This window comes from Salminus brasiliensis, chromosome 10 (genome assembly GCF_030463535.1).
Source record: "Salminus brasiliensis chromosome 10, fSalBra1.hap2, whole genome shotgun sequence".
NCBI classification, from domain to species: domain Eukaryota; kingdom Metazoa; phylum Chordata; class Actinopteri; order Characiformes; family Bryconidae; genus Salminus; species Salminus brasiliensis.
This window is the reverse complement of record NC_132887.1, coordinates 6,047,647-6,063,387: the sequence shown is the minus strand read 5'-3', so window position 1 is coordinate 6,063,387 and position 15,741 is coordinate 6,047,647. Positions and strand designations below refer to the sequence as shown.

The 15,741-nt window shown below is 42.9% G+C and overlaps 1 protein-coding gene across 5 annotated transcripts in view; it reads left to right on the top strand.

The window, feature by feature from the left end:
- Nucleotides 1-15,359, top strand: part of ston2 (stonin 2) — a 55,353-nt gene extending 39,994 nt beyond the window's left edge. For all 5 annotated transcript variants that reach the window (XM_072689031.1, XM_072689030.1, XM_072689034.1 and 2 more), the window contains 3 exons: nt 2,750-4,627; nt 7,604-7,806; nt 11,902-15,359. In XM_072689031.1, coding sequence (XP_072545132.1) covers nt 2,750-4,627; nt 7,604-7,806; nt 11,902-11,979 — 2,159 coding nt within the window. In that variant the 3' untranslated portion in view covers nt 11,980-15,359. The remainder of the gene's footprint in view (nt 1-2,749; nt 4,628-7,603; nt 7,807-11,901) is intronic.
- The last annotated feature ends 382 nt before the right edge of the window (nt 15,360-15,741 follow it).

Genomic DNA, 15,741 nt, shown 5'->3' with positions numbered 1-15,741 from the left:
TCCAGGCTAGTCAGACACTTGTTTTGTGTGATACTGATACTTAAAATGCTTTAGGTTTCAGTAAGAAATACCCAGAGAAGCTGGTGCTTAGTAACAGGCAGTTGCTTTAGTGCTGGCTGATTAGACCCCCTGTTCAGTAGTCCCAGTGCCCCCCTAAAGTCCTACCACAGCAAGGCAACACACAGTTTAAAAGGAGGACGGTGGAATGAGAGGAAAAAAAAAAGTGGGACACGGGGTGGTTTGATAATGCATAGCATAGCAACCTGCACTTAAGACTGGACGAACCTTAACGTCTGCTGCTGATTGAGCTTTAGATCTCACCTTCAGGCTTTCCTGCTGTAGCTTTTGTTGGAACATGAAAAGACTTGCTTTAGACTTCTGCAGAATTCGCTTGATACAGTAGTTCAACATTTTTCCTGAGTGGCTGACAACTCCAGGCTAATCTTTTTAGCCCCTCCTTCTGGCTGATAAGAGTCCAGGTTGGGACTGGAGGTAAATAGGAGACTCCAGCCAGTATTTTCCTGGGATTAATTGAGGTTTGTGCATTTTCTTGTAGATTTGTTATTAATGCTTTCTTTTCATGGAGGTTATTTAAAAAGCAGGAAATATGGTCAAACTTAAGAATCTGAGCCACTTTGACAAGAACCGAATTATGATGGCTAGACGACTGGAGGGTCAAGCATGTCCTGTGGGGTGTACCTGCTTTTCAGGGATCTAAGAAAAGACAACCGGTGAACCAGTGATAGAGTCATGGGCACCTAGGACTCATTGATGTGATCCATAGAGGCCCCACCTGGCAACTTACGGGTCTTAAAGGATCTGCTGCTTACATCTTGGTGTCAGATACCACAGAACACCTTCAGAGGTATTGTGGAGTCCATGCCTCGAATGGTCAGAACTGTTGTGGTGGCACAAGGGGGACCCTTTTTAGCCCCTCCTTCTGGCTGATAAGAGTCTAGGTTGGGACTGAAGGTAAATATGAGACTCCTCTTGTTTGCCAACCAGTATTTTCCTTGGATTATTTGAGGTTTGTGCATTTTCTTGTAGATTTGTTATTAATATTTTCTTCTCATCAAGGTTATTTACAGTGGTTTCAGTTGCAGCATAGGCATGGTGGTCCTGAACAGAAAACGCAAGATAATGCAAACCGGGCTGAATGTAGGAGAGTAGAGTTCAAGGAGCAAGGGGTTACCTTTGGGTGTATCTGCTACTCTGTGAATGTGTGTTTCTGTGAGAGCAAATCCACTGCCAAGGAAAGTGGACCTGAAGTGCAGAATGCTGGTGCCTAGCAACAGGTGAAGCCTTTTTTCCAATTTGGCAGCAGAGAGCTGCATTCGGAGCGCTGGAATGGCCAAGAGATTCAGCTTAGAAAACCCGGGAACTCGCTGAATTTATGCTGGAAGGGGCCTCTCTTGTGGAGAGAAAATCCACATTCATACGAGCTCCTTTGAGCTGGAGGAAAATTGTGAAATAAACAGTTATGAAGGCAGTGGAATTTGAATCAGTGCAGTGTACAGGTTTGCCAAGCTTGATGCTTTTTATTGGAAAGTGGTTTAGTCAGCAATTTCAGGCATTACTGAAACCAAATCCCTTCATAATCAGGAGTTGGACATTGCATATATGTTCAACTGAAAGAATATGTATTGAGTTCCCGCTCATACCGCATGTTTAGACAATGATCAGCCATAACATTAGGACAGATTTACATTTAAGGCTTTTAGCTGATGCTCTTATCCAGAGATGAGAGTGCTTCACTGTTTACTCAGAAAAATAAACTTAACAAGTTGAGCTTAGATGCTACTAAATGCAGAAGTCAGAATTTAGACCACAATACTCAACACTACACTTCGCCCAAGTATTCTCAGAAGAGGAGGGTCTTCAGTCTGGGTTTGAGGACAGCGAGCGTTGGACTCTGCTGTTCGGACACCCAGGGGAAGCTCGTTCCACCACTTTGGTGCAAGACAGAAAAAAGCCCGGATGCTCGTCTTCCGTGGATCTTAAAGGATGGCAGGTCAAGCCGAGCCATACTTGAAGCTCGAAGGGCTCTTGGTACTGATCGGCTTTTGACCATTGCAATCGAGTACGGAGGGGCTGTTCCATTTTTGGCTTTGTAGGCCAGATGAAGTGAATAACATTTGGGCTATATTAGGCAGCAAGTGAACAGTCAGTTCTTCAGTCAATCTGAGCCACTTTGTGATGGCTAGATGACTGGAGGGTCAGAGCATCTCCAAAACGTCAATCATCCTATCCACGTCCTATGGGGTGTACCTGCTTTGCAGTGATCCAAGAAAGCAGCAACCGGTGAACCAGCGATAGGGTCATGAGTCCATGCCTCGAATGGTCAGATCTGTTGTGGCGGCACAAGGGAGGCATACTCAATAATTTAGTAGGTGGTACTAATGTTATGTAGCTAATGTAAGGAAATCATCTGTGTCTGTGTATTCCAGCATTGCATTTCAGTGGTCTGTACCTCCTCCCAGTGAGGGAAGATGCCTTTCAGCTCTTTCGTCAGCAGTGCTCATTAGTCCAGTCAGTGTGTCTCTCATTAAGCTTCAGTTTCAGTGACGAGAAACAAATAAACACTCTGGACGGCAGGAGGCCAACAGCAGTTGTCAGTTGTCTTGTTTATGTTCTTAACAAATTAACCACAGCACCTTAAGACACAAATCCTCCCCATTGGGGGGCAAAGCGATTATTAAGATTATCTGAGTGTGCATTGACTGTAACTTTTATGCTTTGTCCTTTGCAGATTCGTCTGTTTGCCAAGAGGATGAAGGAATGACCATGGATACGCTCAACTGGACAGCCAACAACCCACACACAAATGGCCAACCCTACGTCAGCTCCAGCCGCTTTGCCAGCTGGGTAACCTTTGATGATGAAGACGAGGTGACGGACTACAAGCCTGCTTCGAAACCATCCAACATCAAGCTGGACAACCTCAACAACTCTCCATTACAAGATGCCAACAGCAATCTGATTGTTTCACCCCTCCAGAACCGAGGAACGGACAGGCATATCCTGGACCTAACCCCAGATAGTACACACCCAGTGCTTGCACTAGGCAGTCCACTGTTGAACAACAGCACTCCTTACACCAAGAAGAACCCCTTCCTGGACGAGGAGTTTTCAAACGTTCAACCTTCGCCAATCAACCCTTTCAGTGCCTACTTTAATAAGACTGAAGAGTTGAATTCCACGGAAGGCAATGGCTCCGCCAATCCCAGTGTTTTCTCCTTCAGTTCCCCTGTATTTGAGCCCCAGCCTTCTGACATCAAAAGGGAATCCTTGCTGCTCTTCTCCCCTGATAGTGACTCTGCTGGTGGGCATGCCTTTTTCCCCCCAGGTCCTCCTGGAGCTGACTTGGATCAGCTCAAAAACATGCAGATCTCTGACCCTGACCAAGTAGGCAGTGCCACTTTACCAGACGATTCGGTAGACATGGGGGACGAAGAGGAAACGCCTTATGAGCCACCGCACATGACTCCCCAAAACGGCTGGCCCTTGCTGCTGCGCATCCCAGAGAAAAAGAACATCATGTCCTCTCGGCACTGGGGACCTATCTTCGTCAGGCTGAGCGATGCCGGCCAGCTGCAGCTTTTCTATGAGAAGGGCCTGGAGAAACCCTTCAAGGAGTTCCAGCTAAATGTCCAACTGGAGCTTTCTGAGCACAAGCTGCAGAACTACGAAGAGAGCGGCCGCGTGCATACCCTCAGCTTGGACCACGTGGTGTACAAAGAGAAGCGCAAGATCCAGCCCAAGGTGACCGTGGTTCACATGCCTGTAAAGGAGCAACTCGTAAAGCTTGGGACTGTTGACTACCAGGACTTCCAGAGCTTCAGGTACGCTTTGCAGGAGAAGCTGGTCAGCCTCTCAGCAGACCCATCAGAGTCCATCAGTTCACCTGTGTCCTACTCTGAGGAGGAGATTCAGGTAGAAGTGATCGATAGTTTTTACGGGGTTCTGTCGAAAGGTGACAATCGAATTTTACAGCAGATGGTTATGACCCAAGTCAACGTTCTCCCCTTCCTGATGGGCTCACCAATGTGTCGCATCGGGCTCAACGACATCCAGGTCAAAGGAAAAGAGGTGGTATCCCGGCATGACATTGTTCCGAACACGACCACGCGCTGGATTCGTTTGCGAGACTGTCGACTGCACGAGTGCGGCGATCAGTCCGAATTTGACGAATCCAGGATCATCGCCTTTGATCCCCCAGCTGGGCGACGGTTTGAGCTGCTGCGTTTCCAGACAACCTATGCAGAAAAGACGCTTCCCTTCACTGTGAGAACGGTTGTCAGCATCCGTGGGGCAGAGGTGGAGCTCCAGTCCTGGCTGGTGATGTCGACTGGCTTCTCGTCCAACAGAGACCCTCTCACGTTGATACCATGTGAAAATGTAGCTGTTCGTTACCCAATTCCAGAAATATGGGCCAAGAACTTCCGGAGGGAGAGCGTGACGGGAGAGAAGTCCCTCAAGGCACGCTTCAATAAAGGAGCCAGCTTTGGTTCTACGAGCAGTTCCGGCTCTGAACCGGCCATGAGGGTCACCCTGGGCACTGCTAAGTATGAACAGGCCTTCAAATCTGTGGTGTGGAGGATTAGCCGTCTGCCGGATAAAAATTCTGGTAAGGCCTAACTGCTTTATTGTGGCAGCTTGTTAGAAGGTCTTAACAGCTTCTCCATAGTGATGCTGTTTCTGAAGTACCTATTATGAAAACCCTGGTTGCCAGTTTTTCATAATTGGAAATTAAAAATTTGGGCTTAGGAAGAGTGGAAAAACAGTTGGTTTGACTAGGAAAAGTCAGAAAGTAATAACCTTACTGGATCAGTAAGCACTGTTTCAGTAGCTCTTGAGACAAACACAGTAAACGTCATGAATTTGTGACTTTCTTAAATCCCATCCCTTACATATTAAACTAATTAGAACAGCAGAACTGTGAAATCAAGTTATTAATGAAAAAAGGAAACACAAAAGACAAAAGTATTGGGACACCTGTTCATCCATTGTTTCTTCGGAAATCAAGGGGCTTAAAAAGAGTTTCTCCTGCTTTTGTTGGAGTAACTGTCTCTACTGTCCAGGGTAGAAGGCTTTCTTCTAGATTTTGGAGGAGAAGTGCTGTAAGAATTTGATTGCATTCAGCAACAAGAGCGCTAGCGAGATCAGGATGTTGGATGATCACCAACCCACCTCATCCCTAACTCATCCCCCAACTCATCTCAAAAATATTATCTGGAGCACCATCCATCATTCCAGAGAACACAGTTCTTCCACTGCTCCACGGCTCAATGCCTTCTAAACTACGCCTGGCATTAGGCAGCATGGTGCCTATAGGTTCATGTTTATCTGCTCCAGAGAGTCCTGTTCTGTTGGCTGTACTTCTCTGCAGGGACTAGACAAGGTGTATATGTACATTTGCACATATGTGTTAGCAATGGGGTGTCCACAAATATTTGGACATATAGTGTAAAGTGGGTTAAAGCAGCACCATTTTCCAACAGGTGGGACCTCTTTCAGTATGTCTTATATGCCTCATGGTACAACTGGTCACTCACTGATTTATTGTCCATGGAAACAATGTAAACCATATGCCACTGTCTTTGGGAGGTTCACCGAAGGTAAATTTGAGGGATAGGGTTCTTCAGACAGCTGTACTATATTGCTCTGATTATATTGAAATAAGAGTAGACGCTCCTAGTGGTAGACGCTGCTAGCTCCAGGTTTCCTTTTTCTTCAGGTTTCACACATTTTGGAAAACATATAAATAATATGTTAAAATCCTTTTATTTCCTTTCTACCTTGTCTTTTTATTGTAATACATGACAGGCTATATCACACACACATAGCCCACAGTGTATAGTAATTTAAATAATCATAGGGTATGCCTTCCATTTGTAATGGCTTCATTCGTTACTCTGACAGCTAATATGAGGTGTGTATTTTTCATTGCCACTTTCATAATGTCACCTGTAAAGTGGTCTAACTTTTCTCTGTCTAAATCCCTATTTTGCATTCCACTGAGTGTTAGGAATTATAGCCATGCAGCTATGATAAAGCAGTATGGTTTGAAGAAATGTCATTAACACTATGTGTAAACTATTTTAATACCCACAGATTTAAACAGACACACTGCTGACTGAAATCTTGAAGATCACAACCCGTAAAGTCCTTTTTTTATTCATGTGTGCCCTTCTTTCTTGTCTGGGGTGGCACAGAAACCATTCAGTATTCATGATCTTTCAGTATACAGCTTTTCTATGCTCTTGGCATATGCTTTCAGTATTCCTGTGTTGGTATTTTGTGTCAATGGCCAGTGCTCCAGGCCTTTCAGTAGCTCATCAGCAGGGTTCCCTCCACAGGGAATTGGTTGGACAAAGCCCTAGCTGTCATTATTCATTAGGTCACAAACTCATTGGCTTTCTGTTCCTTTTGTGTAAGGCCTTCAACTTTCTCTCGCTCACACACCCCATCATGACCACACGTAGTTGCCAGGCGGCCTTTTGGTTTCTGTTGTTATTGCTTCTTTGATTTCCTTGCTGTTGTGATCATAGATTGAGCTAGTTTACACCCTGCATTAACACATATTTAATATCCACATTGTTTATGTAGCGTATATTCTTTGGCTGTATTTGATTAAGGGGCTTCCTCTTTACGAACTGTAAAACCAGCCTCATATAAACAAAGGCAAGTCTGTATAGGCAAGTCTGTAAACTCTGTGGGCATCTTTGCAACGCCGCCTGGCAGTTATTTCCAGGCTTTCATTTCTATGAATTGGGAGAGACCAAAGTACTCTATACCGAAGCTCAGATTACTGTTTTAATAGAAAGGCTAGAGGGGTATAAAGCCCCCTAGGATTGATCTGTGGAGCAATAGAACAGTCCCAATACTTTTGTCCATATAATGTACCTAATTTTATTCATCCACATAAACACACACAAATGCCTTTTTTAGAATTGCTGTTTTCATCTTTCAAAAAGATTCCAGTTGAAAAAGCTTTCATTTAGACGGCTTGCGGCTTGCCTCTGGAGTGCAGGGCTGAACACCAGTTTGCAACATAGAATCCCCCCTGCGAGTGTAATGTAGGCTGAGACCATGTTTAATCTGTGTCTGGGAAACGGGCCCAGTATTGTAACGTCATGCCGCGGCCTGGAAACGCAGGAATCCCATTTCTATCAGGAGAGACTCTTCTAGTGCTTTTAGCCGAGTGGTTCTCAGCCCCCGTCTCAGGGGAACCCTGCAGTGCACAGTTTTGGGTTTTTGGGTTTTTTTTTTCTGCCCTAACAAACCTGATTCAGCTCATGAAGGGATTAGTAATTATCTGACGAGTTGGATCTGGGATTGGCAGAGGGGGGGAAACTGTGCTCACTGTGCAGTTCAGGAGTCCACTGGAGTTGGGTAATGAAGCACTGCTGAGGTTAACTGTCTGATGTTTGATTTAGATTTGTGGGGTGGGTGGGTTACCATATGGACAAGACTAGTTATACAAGGCTCAACTGAATTATTAGGGGTGAGTTATTGCCGTGATAGAAAGCCCACAGAGTTCTAAGAGCAGCTCTGTTGTTCTGGTAAGGGCATGTCTAATTGTGTGTTCTGTGTTCTCTAGCTCTGGGACACCCTCACACCTTTTTCTGCCGTTTGGAGCTGGGCTCCGACTGGGAGGTGCCGCGGATGTTCCAGTGCCAGGTGGAGGTGGAGTTTGACATGCCTGCTGCTTCTGCCTCGAAGGCCACTGTTCGCTCTCTGTCTGTGGAAGGCAGGACTGAGCTGAAGAAGTGGATCACTTACAAAGCACATTACTCCTACCAGGTAGTGTGTGTGTGTGTGTGTGTGTGTGTGTGTGTGTGTGTGTGTGTGTGTATGTTCGTGTTCGATCAAATTTGTTCTTGCCATTAGGGTCATACAGGGCACTGCATTTTTATAACAAGGTACTGACTTGGTGGGGGAACAAACTACTTGTTCACACACACACACACACACACACACACACACACACACACACACACACACACACACCACACATACACACACAGCTTGTCTAGTCCCTGTTAAGATGTCCTGCCAATAAAATAGGACTCTCTGGAGCAGATAAACAGCCAGGCATGGGCTACAGGGGTATAAAGCCGCCCCCCCCAGCATTGAGCATCGAGTGGAACTGTGTGGTCAAATGATGGACAAAAGTATTGGGACACCTGCTCATGCATAGTTTCTTCTGACATCAAGGGTCTTATAAGAGTTTATCCTGCTTTTGTTGGAGTAGAATAGGGAAGAATTTCTGTTAGATTTCAGAGGAGCATTGCTGTGAAGATTTGATTGCATTTGATGCATGTGAGGTCAGGATGTTGGATGATCCAAAAGGATTGGATGAAGCACCATCATTCCAGAGAACAGAGTTCCATATATATAATACATATTATGAGGCCTACATATAGGCCTCACACCCTGACACGGATGTCAGATGTGTGTGTGTGTGTGTGTGTGTTTACACAGTAAATACAGTTATGTTTATACTGCAGCTGTCCCCACCCAGCAGAAGTCCTGACGAGTTACTCAATATACAATAAACACCCTGTGATGGTGTTGCATTTGGTGCACATTTGGCTGCATTAGAGTGATTTGCGTGCCCTTTGGGGATGGGTCGGTTCCTGCTAAACTTCATCAGCCATCTGACAGAGTGACTGGACGACAGGCAGTCACCCCACAGCAACCTGCTGTCTCAGCTGCCAGAGCTGTTTTTCCTGCTGCAATCCAAACATGTCATTAAGGTGGCTGGAGCTGTCTCCCACAAGCATCTGCTCCCATTACCTCTCATCAGCCTTACAGAGGAAATCAGCTCCGTCGTGCAGGAACGCTTTAAAAACCAGCAGGGAGAACATGCAGGACTTTCACTCTCACACCACTGTAGGCCCTAGGGAGAGGAGAGGGAGAAAAGTTCTCGTGTGATGTTATTACCAAAGCTGAGGTGTGCTGTGGCAGCAGGTGGTCCTCACCTGAGTGAGGTTAATCCCCTGAGAGAGGGGCCAGATTGCTGGGGGATGAGCTTCTGGAGCAGGCGTCCACGTGACATGACTGATCAGACCACATTTCTTTTTTTCTGACTGATCCTCAGGGCTTCAGGCGAGTACTATCCACCACACACTCTCCTTGTTAGAGCAAAGAGAAGAGGGTAATGGTGGCAGTTAGGTACCAGAATGTGGAGCGGACAAATAATCCTCATTGCTCTGGTCCTGGAGGGCCGGATTCCTGCACAGTTTTGTGCTTTTCCACCTGATTCAGCTGATTAATTGCCAGGTTTAGAAGGTGTGTTAGGGCCTTTGGCTGCCCACCCCTGTTTTAAAGCCCCAGGAACTAAGCCTCTGGGTCCTCAGGACCGCTAGTATAAATGTACATCGCATGTCATATGAATATCCCCTCGAAGTCTAATAAAGGTCTGCTGTATTTCACCAGTAATGCTCGCCTCTCCACGTAGATTGGGCGGTCCTAACAGTGTGTCAGGTTTTGACGTCAGCATGCCCCTGACCAATCACTAGGCGGACATGTCTCCACCCTCTTTTTGAGTCTGAGCAACCTAGAGATCTAAAGCTAAACTTAAACCTGATGAGGCTAAAGCCTCTCCGCTTCATCACATAAGTTAGTGGCTAGTTGCCGGGACAGATTGTCGAAGCAGCAGAATGTAGCCTGGGTAGATCCGTTGCACGCTGCCCACTCTTACCCCACCTCGCTGCACGTAGCCATCCGCCAAAGTGGGGATGTGGAGATGCTTGGGGGCATGCATTTCAGCTGCTCAATCCAGTGGTGGCTTGAGTTAGGGCTGGTAACTCGGTTACAGGTACCAGAACCTTGTAAACCCTAAAGATCTGTGAAATCACAATATCTTATCAACAATAAGATTAAAAAAAAAACACAGCTTCTCTGTCTCTAGGCTGTGTGCGTTGCCATGGTAACACATCTAAAGGTCTGAACAAATCTGGTAGAGGGCTGTTAGTTATGCCTGTTTATTAGATAATTAAGACCACACCCAGACCTTTCTCAGAGAGGTCAGATTTGGGCATTTAGGTGATTTCTGAGGAGTGTTTAATCCTGTTTCTGCTAAACTTTGCTGAACGTGTCACAGAACACCCCAGTTTATTAATATTAAAAAAAATAAATGTAATCTCAGGGACTAATCACAATTAGATAGGTTTCCATGATGTAGTCAATTAGACAAGACATTTTGTGGTCCGAATTTTGTTTCTTTAGCTTATTGCTGGAGCTATGAGATGAACATTGCTAACAAAGAAGTCTCAACCTGCTTAGACCACATCCAGGTCTTCATTAGGGGTGCACAGACTTGTCAATGTGGTTTAAACAACAGCAAAAAAACAAAAAAAACCCTCAACATTTCGCTTCACACTGAGGTTTTGTTCATTGTAATAGTGCAGCAAGTTATACTGTGCTCTAAACCACATTGGCAAGTCTTCTTCATGTAGGTTTGAGGGTCGAAAGAAGTGTGTAGGCATGTATTTACAGAAGAATCTGGGATTGTTAGATGCGTTGGCCTCGCAGCTTGTAACGAAAGAAGCAGAATTTGGACACTAAACTACATGTTTGAGCATCTACATCTGTGGTGAGAAGAAAGTTATGTAATTTAATTTATTTATTTATTTAATTAATTTAGTTATTTATAGACAATTATTCCTTTGAGAACAAACCGTTGTCTGGCTCCAACACCTACAGGCTGGTGTTCCTAAATAACTCCTGCAGATTAGTTCAGTCAAAAAGAGGAATGTTGCCAACAGTGAATGAAAGTGAACCGTCACTAAGTGGTATTCTGGTGTTGTGTTAATGCAGTCCACTGGCTAAGCAGACCAAAGTACGTTTCATTGGTGCATTAGCTACACATCTCCCGTGCAAATGAAAGAAGCAAACAACCAAACATTTGACTGTGTAAATATTGGATATGTGTAAACATCTGCTCTAATTATTTATTTTAATTTATTCCTTATTTTAATACCTAATTTGGAAAGCCAGTTACCCAGTCCCATATCATTAGCAATACTCCGCTACGACACCTAGAAGACGCCTGTGCTGACCAATATCACACTAGAAGAATAGCAGTGGTCACCTTACTGACTTGTGTTTAGTAGAGTCTAAGATTAGAGGTATCTTTGAATTATTAGTCTATTCAAACTAGCTGATGTTTTTCTTTAGTAAATAGTAAAGCACTTTTGTTAGTCGATCTGGATAAGAGCGTCTGCTAAATGCCTTAAATGTCATCAACTCAGCCCTGCACTCTCAGACTCCGGCTGCTGATGGCAAGCAGCATGACCCAGGATTCGAACCAACGATCCTCGACTCGTATAGTTAACGTTGCACAACATTGTAGTGCACGGACTGCACTTAATACCTCTGACTCAACGAGTATTAGACGTTATCCTCAGCTTTCTCCTGCATTCCACCTTAAAACTGTACACCTCTGATTCGCAAATCTCTATAAATAACCTCTAAAATCTCTATTATAGCAAATCTTCTATGAATTTCTTTTATTATTATTATTTTTTTTCATATCTTATTTTAACCTGTTTTTATATGCTCAAACAGTCGTCAAAGCATCTAGTTGTACCGTGTTCGGTTGTGTATGTGACCAGCACACTAGTTTTGAACTTAATTTGATTGCAGGTTAAGGCTGAAGGTCTCAAAGGGTACCTTTCTTCAAGAAACAGAAAAGAGGTATAATTGTCAGTAGACTTGCGGCAACTTGTTGGAATAAGTGCTGGGCTTAATACTAACCAGACATGCCCATGTTCTAATACTTACCAAACATCAACTGCAGGTTTGTTTTTTCCCCTTGGAAATGACTGCCCTCCAGTGGGAGACGTTTGTCACTACAGCCCATTTTACCTCATTTCTCCTGTTTACCTGTAGGTGGGGATAGAGCAGAAGAATGAGGGCATGAAGAACAGTCCAGAGCAGGAGCAGCCCAGGGAGTGCTCTCAGCAGTGAGGACGGACTGCTCCATATTTGCCTTTCTGTTTCTTTTCTTTTTTTTTGGTAAAGTTGCACTTTGTAAAATGAGGAAACGTCAACATTACAATCTGAGGACATTTGAAAGTTTACGTGTAATCTTTGTAATCTGTTTCCGTGAACAGATTCAGCTTTGGGAGTTTTTCTATATCTTTGGTATGAACTATGAGTTTTAATACACCTTGTCAAATAGACATGGGCCTGGGAAGAAGGTTCATATATACCATACATATAACAGGGAAGAAGACTCATGTATATAATCATGAATAACGAGGCTAAAACCCAGATTACACACACTGGGCACGCCAGGAAAGTTTTAGAAAATGATAGAAGCTCATTTTAATTTGGATAAAAGCAAATTTTAATTTAAAAGCGGTCACATGAGCAGCTCAGAGTAGCTGAGCGGACTAAGGCACTGACACTGTGATCTGAAGAGGCTTTTTGCCATCGGCAGCCAAAGCCTGAGAGAGCACAATTGGCCATTCTCTCTGTGGTTGGGTAAATGATGCTCTTACCCCACATCACTCCCAGGGTGATTTGCTGGTCAGCACAGGCGTCTGTTAGCTGATGTATCAAAGCTGGGTACACTGGCGCCCAGTGATGATGCATCAGTGACAGTTTAATCAGTGTCTGACAGGGGCTGACTGTACATGTTTTAGAGGAAGCATGCGCTAGGTTGGGTAAAGGTCGTTAAAATTGGTGAGAAAATTGGGGTAAAATTTAAGAATATAAAAAATGGAAAGAAAAAGCTGCCATATGATGACTGAAAAGCAGGGGAAGTAACAACTTCAGCTGACACCAGTATTTCAGACTTTATAACATCTTGGATGAGATTGGATTAGGATTGGATTGAATATAAGCATCATCGGTGCTTAGTACTTCATATAGAAGAAGGGCTTGTTCCTGTAAAGTGGAAAATGAATGAAATCAAACAAAGAAAGCCAGTTTGTTTACTCTGCATGTGTGAATGTGGATCATGTCCTCATCATCACTCTCACTGTCATTCAAAACACAGTGCTCATATAAGCCTATGGAGCCCTGCTGGTGACATTCCACATAAATAAAACTACAAAAGTGTATAAAAAACTAAAAGTATAAAAAAGAAAAACTAGAAAAAAAATAAAAGTGGTGGCCACAACTTAGCAAGGCATGGGAACAAGATAATTATATGGTGGCCACGACTTAGTAAGGCATGGGAACAAGATAATTATATGGTGGCCATGACTTAGTAAGGAGTGTGAACAAGATCTCGTCTTAATATGTTGTGGCCACGACTTGATTATCTTGTTCCCACACTTTACTAAGTTGTGGCCACAACTTAATCTTGTTCCCACAACAGTTTTATTTATGTGGGATGTCGCCAGCAGGGCTCCATATGAACCACATGGTTTTAGGCTAGGCTTTTATAAATAAAGGTTGTGGCTGCTTAACTAGCAGTGTTACAAAAAAAGGAATTTTACTATATTTTGGGAATATTTGCAGCTGGAAATGTACAGTATAGCTTTATAGATATAATATAGCTATAATGGCAAATGGCAAATATATAGCTATGAAACAGCTATAATGGCAAAATTAGTATAGTTGCATAATAAGCCAATACATTGTTAATTCAGTCAACAATCAGTCATTAATTGAAATAATTGAAATTATGATTATCATGACCTTTCTAGACAGAGGCCTAAAACGAGTCTGGCGCCTCATGTATTAAAACTGTGTTTACATGTACATCATTGGGAATTGTGTGTACACTGTCTTTGATTTTCCTTTTTAATGTATTTTTTTATGTGATTCTTTTGTCCTGGTATCAACATTAACTCATATCTGCATAAACCCTGCTCTTTCAGAGACAAACAGACAGTTAGCATTACAAATAATGTTAAAGATGGGGTTGTTGGGTGGCTGTAGATCAGTAGATCAGGGTGTTAAGGTGGGGCTTCGTTGCATTGCATATTGCGATATAATTGTCCTACACAGTAGCCTCAAATCATTGCTCATGTCTTACTGTTATCTAAGGGCTCAACGTTCGTGTTAAGCTGGTGAAACTGCTGTATTCTTTTATTTTTTAGCTCTGTTGGATCGCTGTGCTTCAGCTGTATGATGTACTATTTTTACTAACATCATTTTAACCTGTTGGAGCTGTAAGGAGGTGTTGCACTATTAGATTTTAATTCAAATGTGCTTTTTTAAGAAAGTTTTCTCTGGGCTGCAGTGTTTGCAGTGAACCGTTTGACGAGTATGTATGTAGTATGTAGTCTGGTGGACGATTCGGTCAGTTAAGGCTGGAATCTGCTTTTGAGTTGCTTAGTGAATTTAGTCATTTTTCCTAGTCGCTATTAAAATGATGGTCAAAATTGATAAAAGGGAGCCAGATTTCATTTTCTCTTTGTTTTACCACAGTACTATTTAATGCAACTTCTTACTGTTGTGCTGTGGAGAGTGAAGGGTGTTCAAGAGGACGTACAGCTCTGACTTTGGGCTGAAAAAAAGAGAAACATATAAAAAATTCATGAAATGAAAACATGCACACTATTTATTTTCATATGAGCTTAAATTAGTACTAATACTTATTAATTTGTTGTAGATTGTAATTAATAATTGGTTAATTGTGATCGTGTCTGTCTGGTGATTAATGATTACTAACGTTCAGAGATGTTAGCACTGGGAAAACGTGGAGCTTAAGATTTAGAGTTTTGGGGGCTTTTGTTTGTATGTTTGTTTTAATTTTTTCTACTTTATAAATAGATAGAAAGTTTATTGACCCACTAAATAAAGACGCTAACCTCAGAAAGAGCCAGTGCTTTCAGCTGAATGGTCAATCACACCTTTTACACTCTTAAAACTGAAAGTGCTACAAAGGGTTCTTTGACTGATGCCATAGAAAAACACTTAAAAGAGCCATGATTTCATGAAGAGCAATATGTAGGAGTTAAGAACCTTTTAAAGATCTGAAGAACCTCAATGCAGTTCTTATACACTTACATACATGCATGTTATTCACACTCACACATCTCAAATGTGACAAACCTGGTTCTAAACATGAATGGTTCTTCAATGGTATCCCTCAAAGAACCATTTCTAGCACCTTTATTTTTAAGAGTGTAGGAGTGAGAGGTTTGACCTTGTGCTATGGGGTCAGTATGTATTTTTTTTACTGTTGTTGTTTTGTTGCTTTTTTTTTTATTTTATTTTATTATTTTTTGGTAAAGTGAATGTGCCTGAGTGTGGGCTGCACGCTGAAACTGCTCTGTGTTGCTGTCGAGCAGAAAGATGAGGACGGTACTGTAATCAGGCTTAAAGCTCTTATCATTAGGATGCCTAAATTCTAACTATGGGGAATAAACTCTAAAGTTTTTCATGTATGGCTGTGGTGTTTTCTGCTCGGGTTTGCCAAAGAAACGTCTGTCTGTATGTGTATCACAGAAATGGGCAAATGACATGTTCTGTTGATCTTCTAAATTAAAATATGTGAATGATATCGTATGTTAAGAAGGTGGGAAAGCCAGAAAATGTGGCATTTAGTTATTGCATATTGTATCATGCGAAAACCTCGTATCTCCATTTTTCCTTTCCTTCCGTTGAAATTTTTTGACATAATGTGAATCTGGCAGTTGTATTAGACATTGTTTTCAAATTTTACATTGACTTACATTGAACGTTAAGGCGGCTGATGCAATTTTGGAGACACATAATTTGTGACTTACAGCGATAACGTTAAATTTAGCCAGTAAATAGAAACTGTGC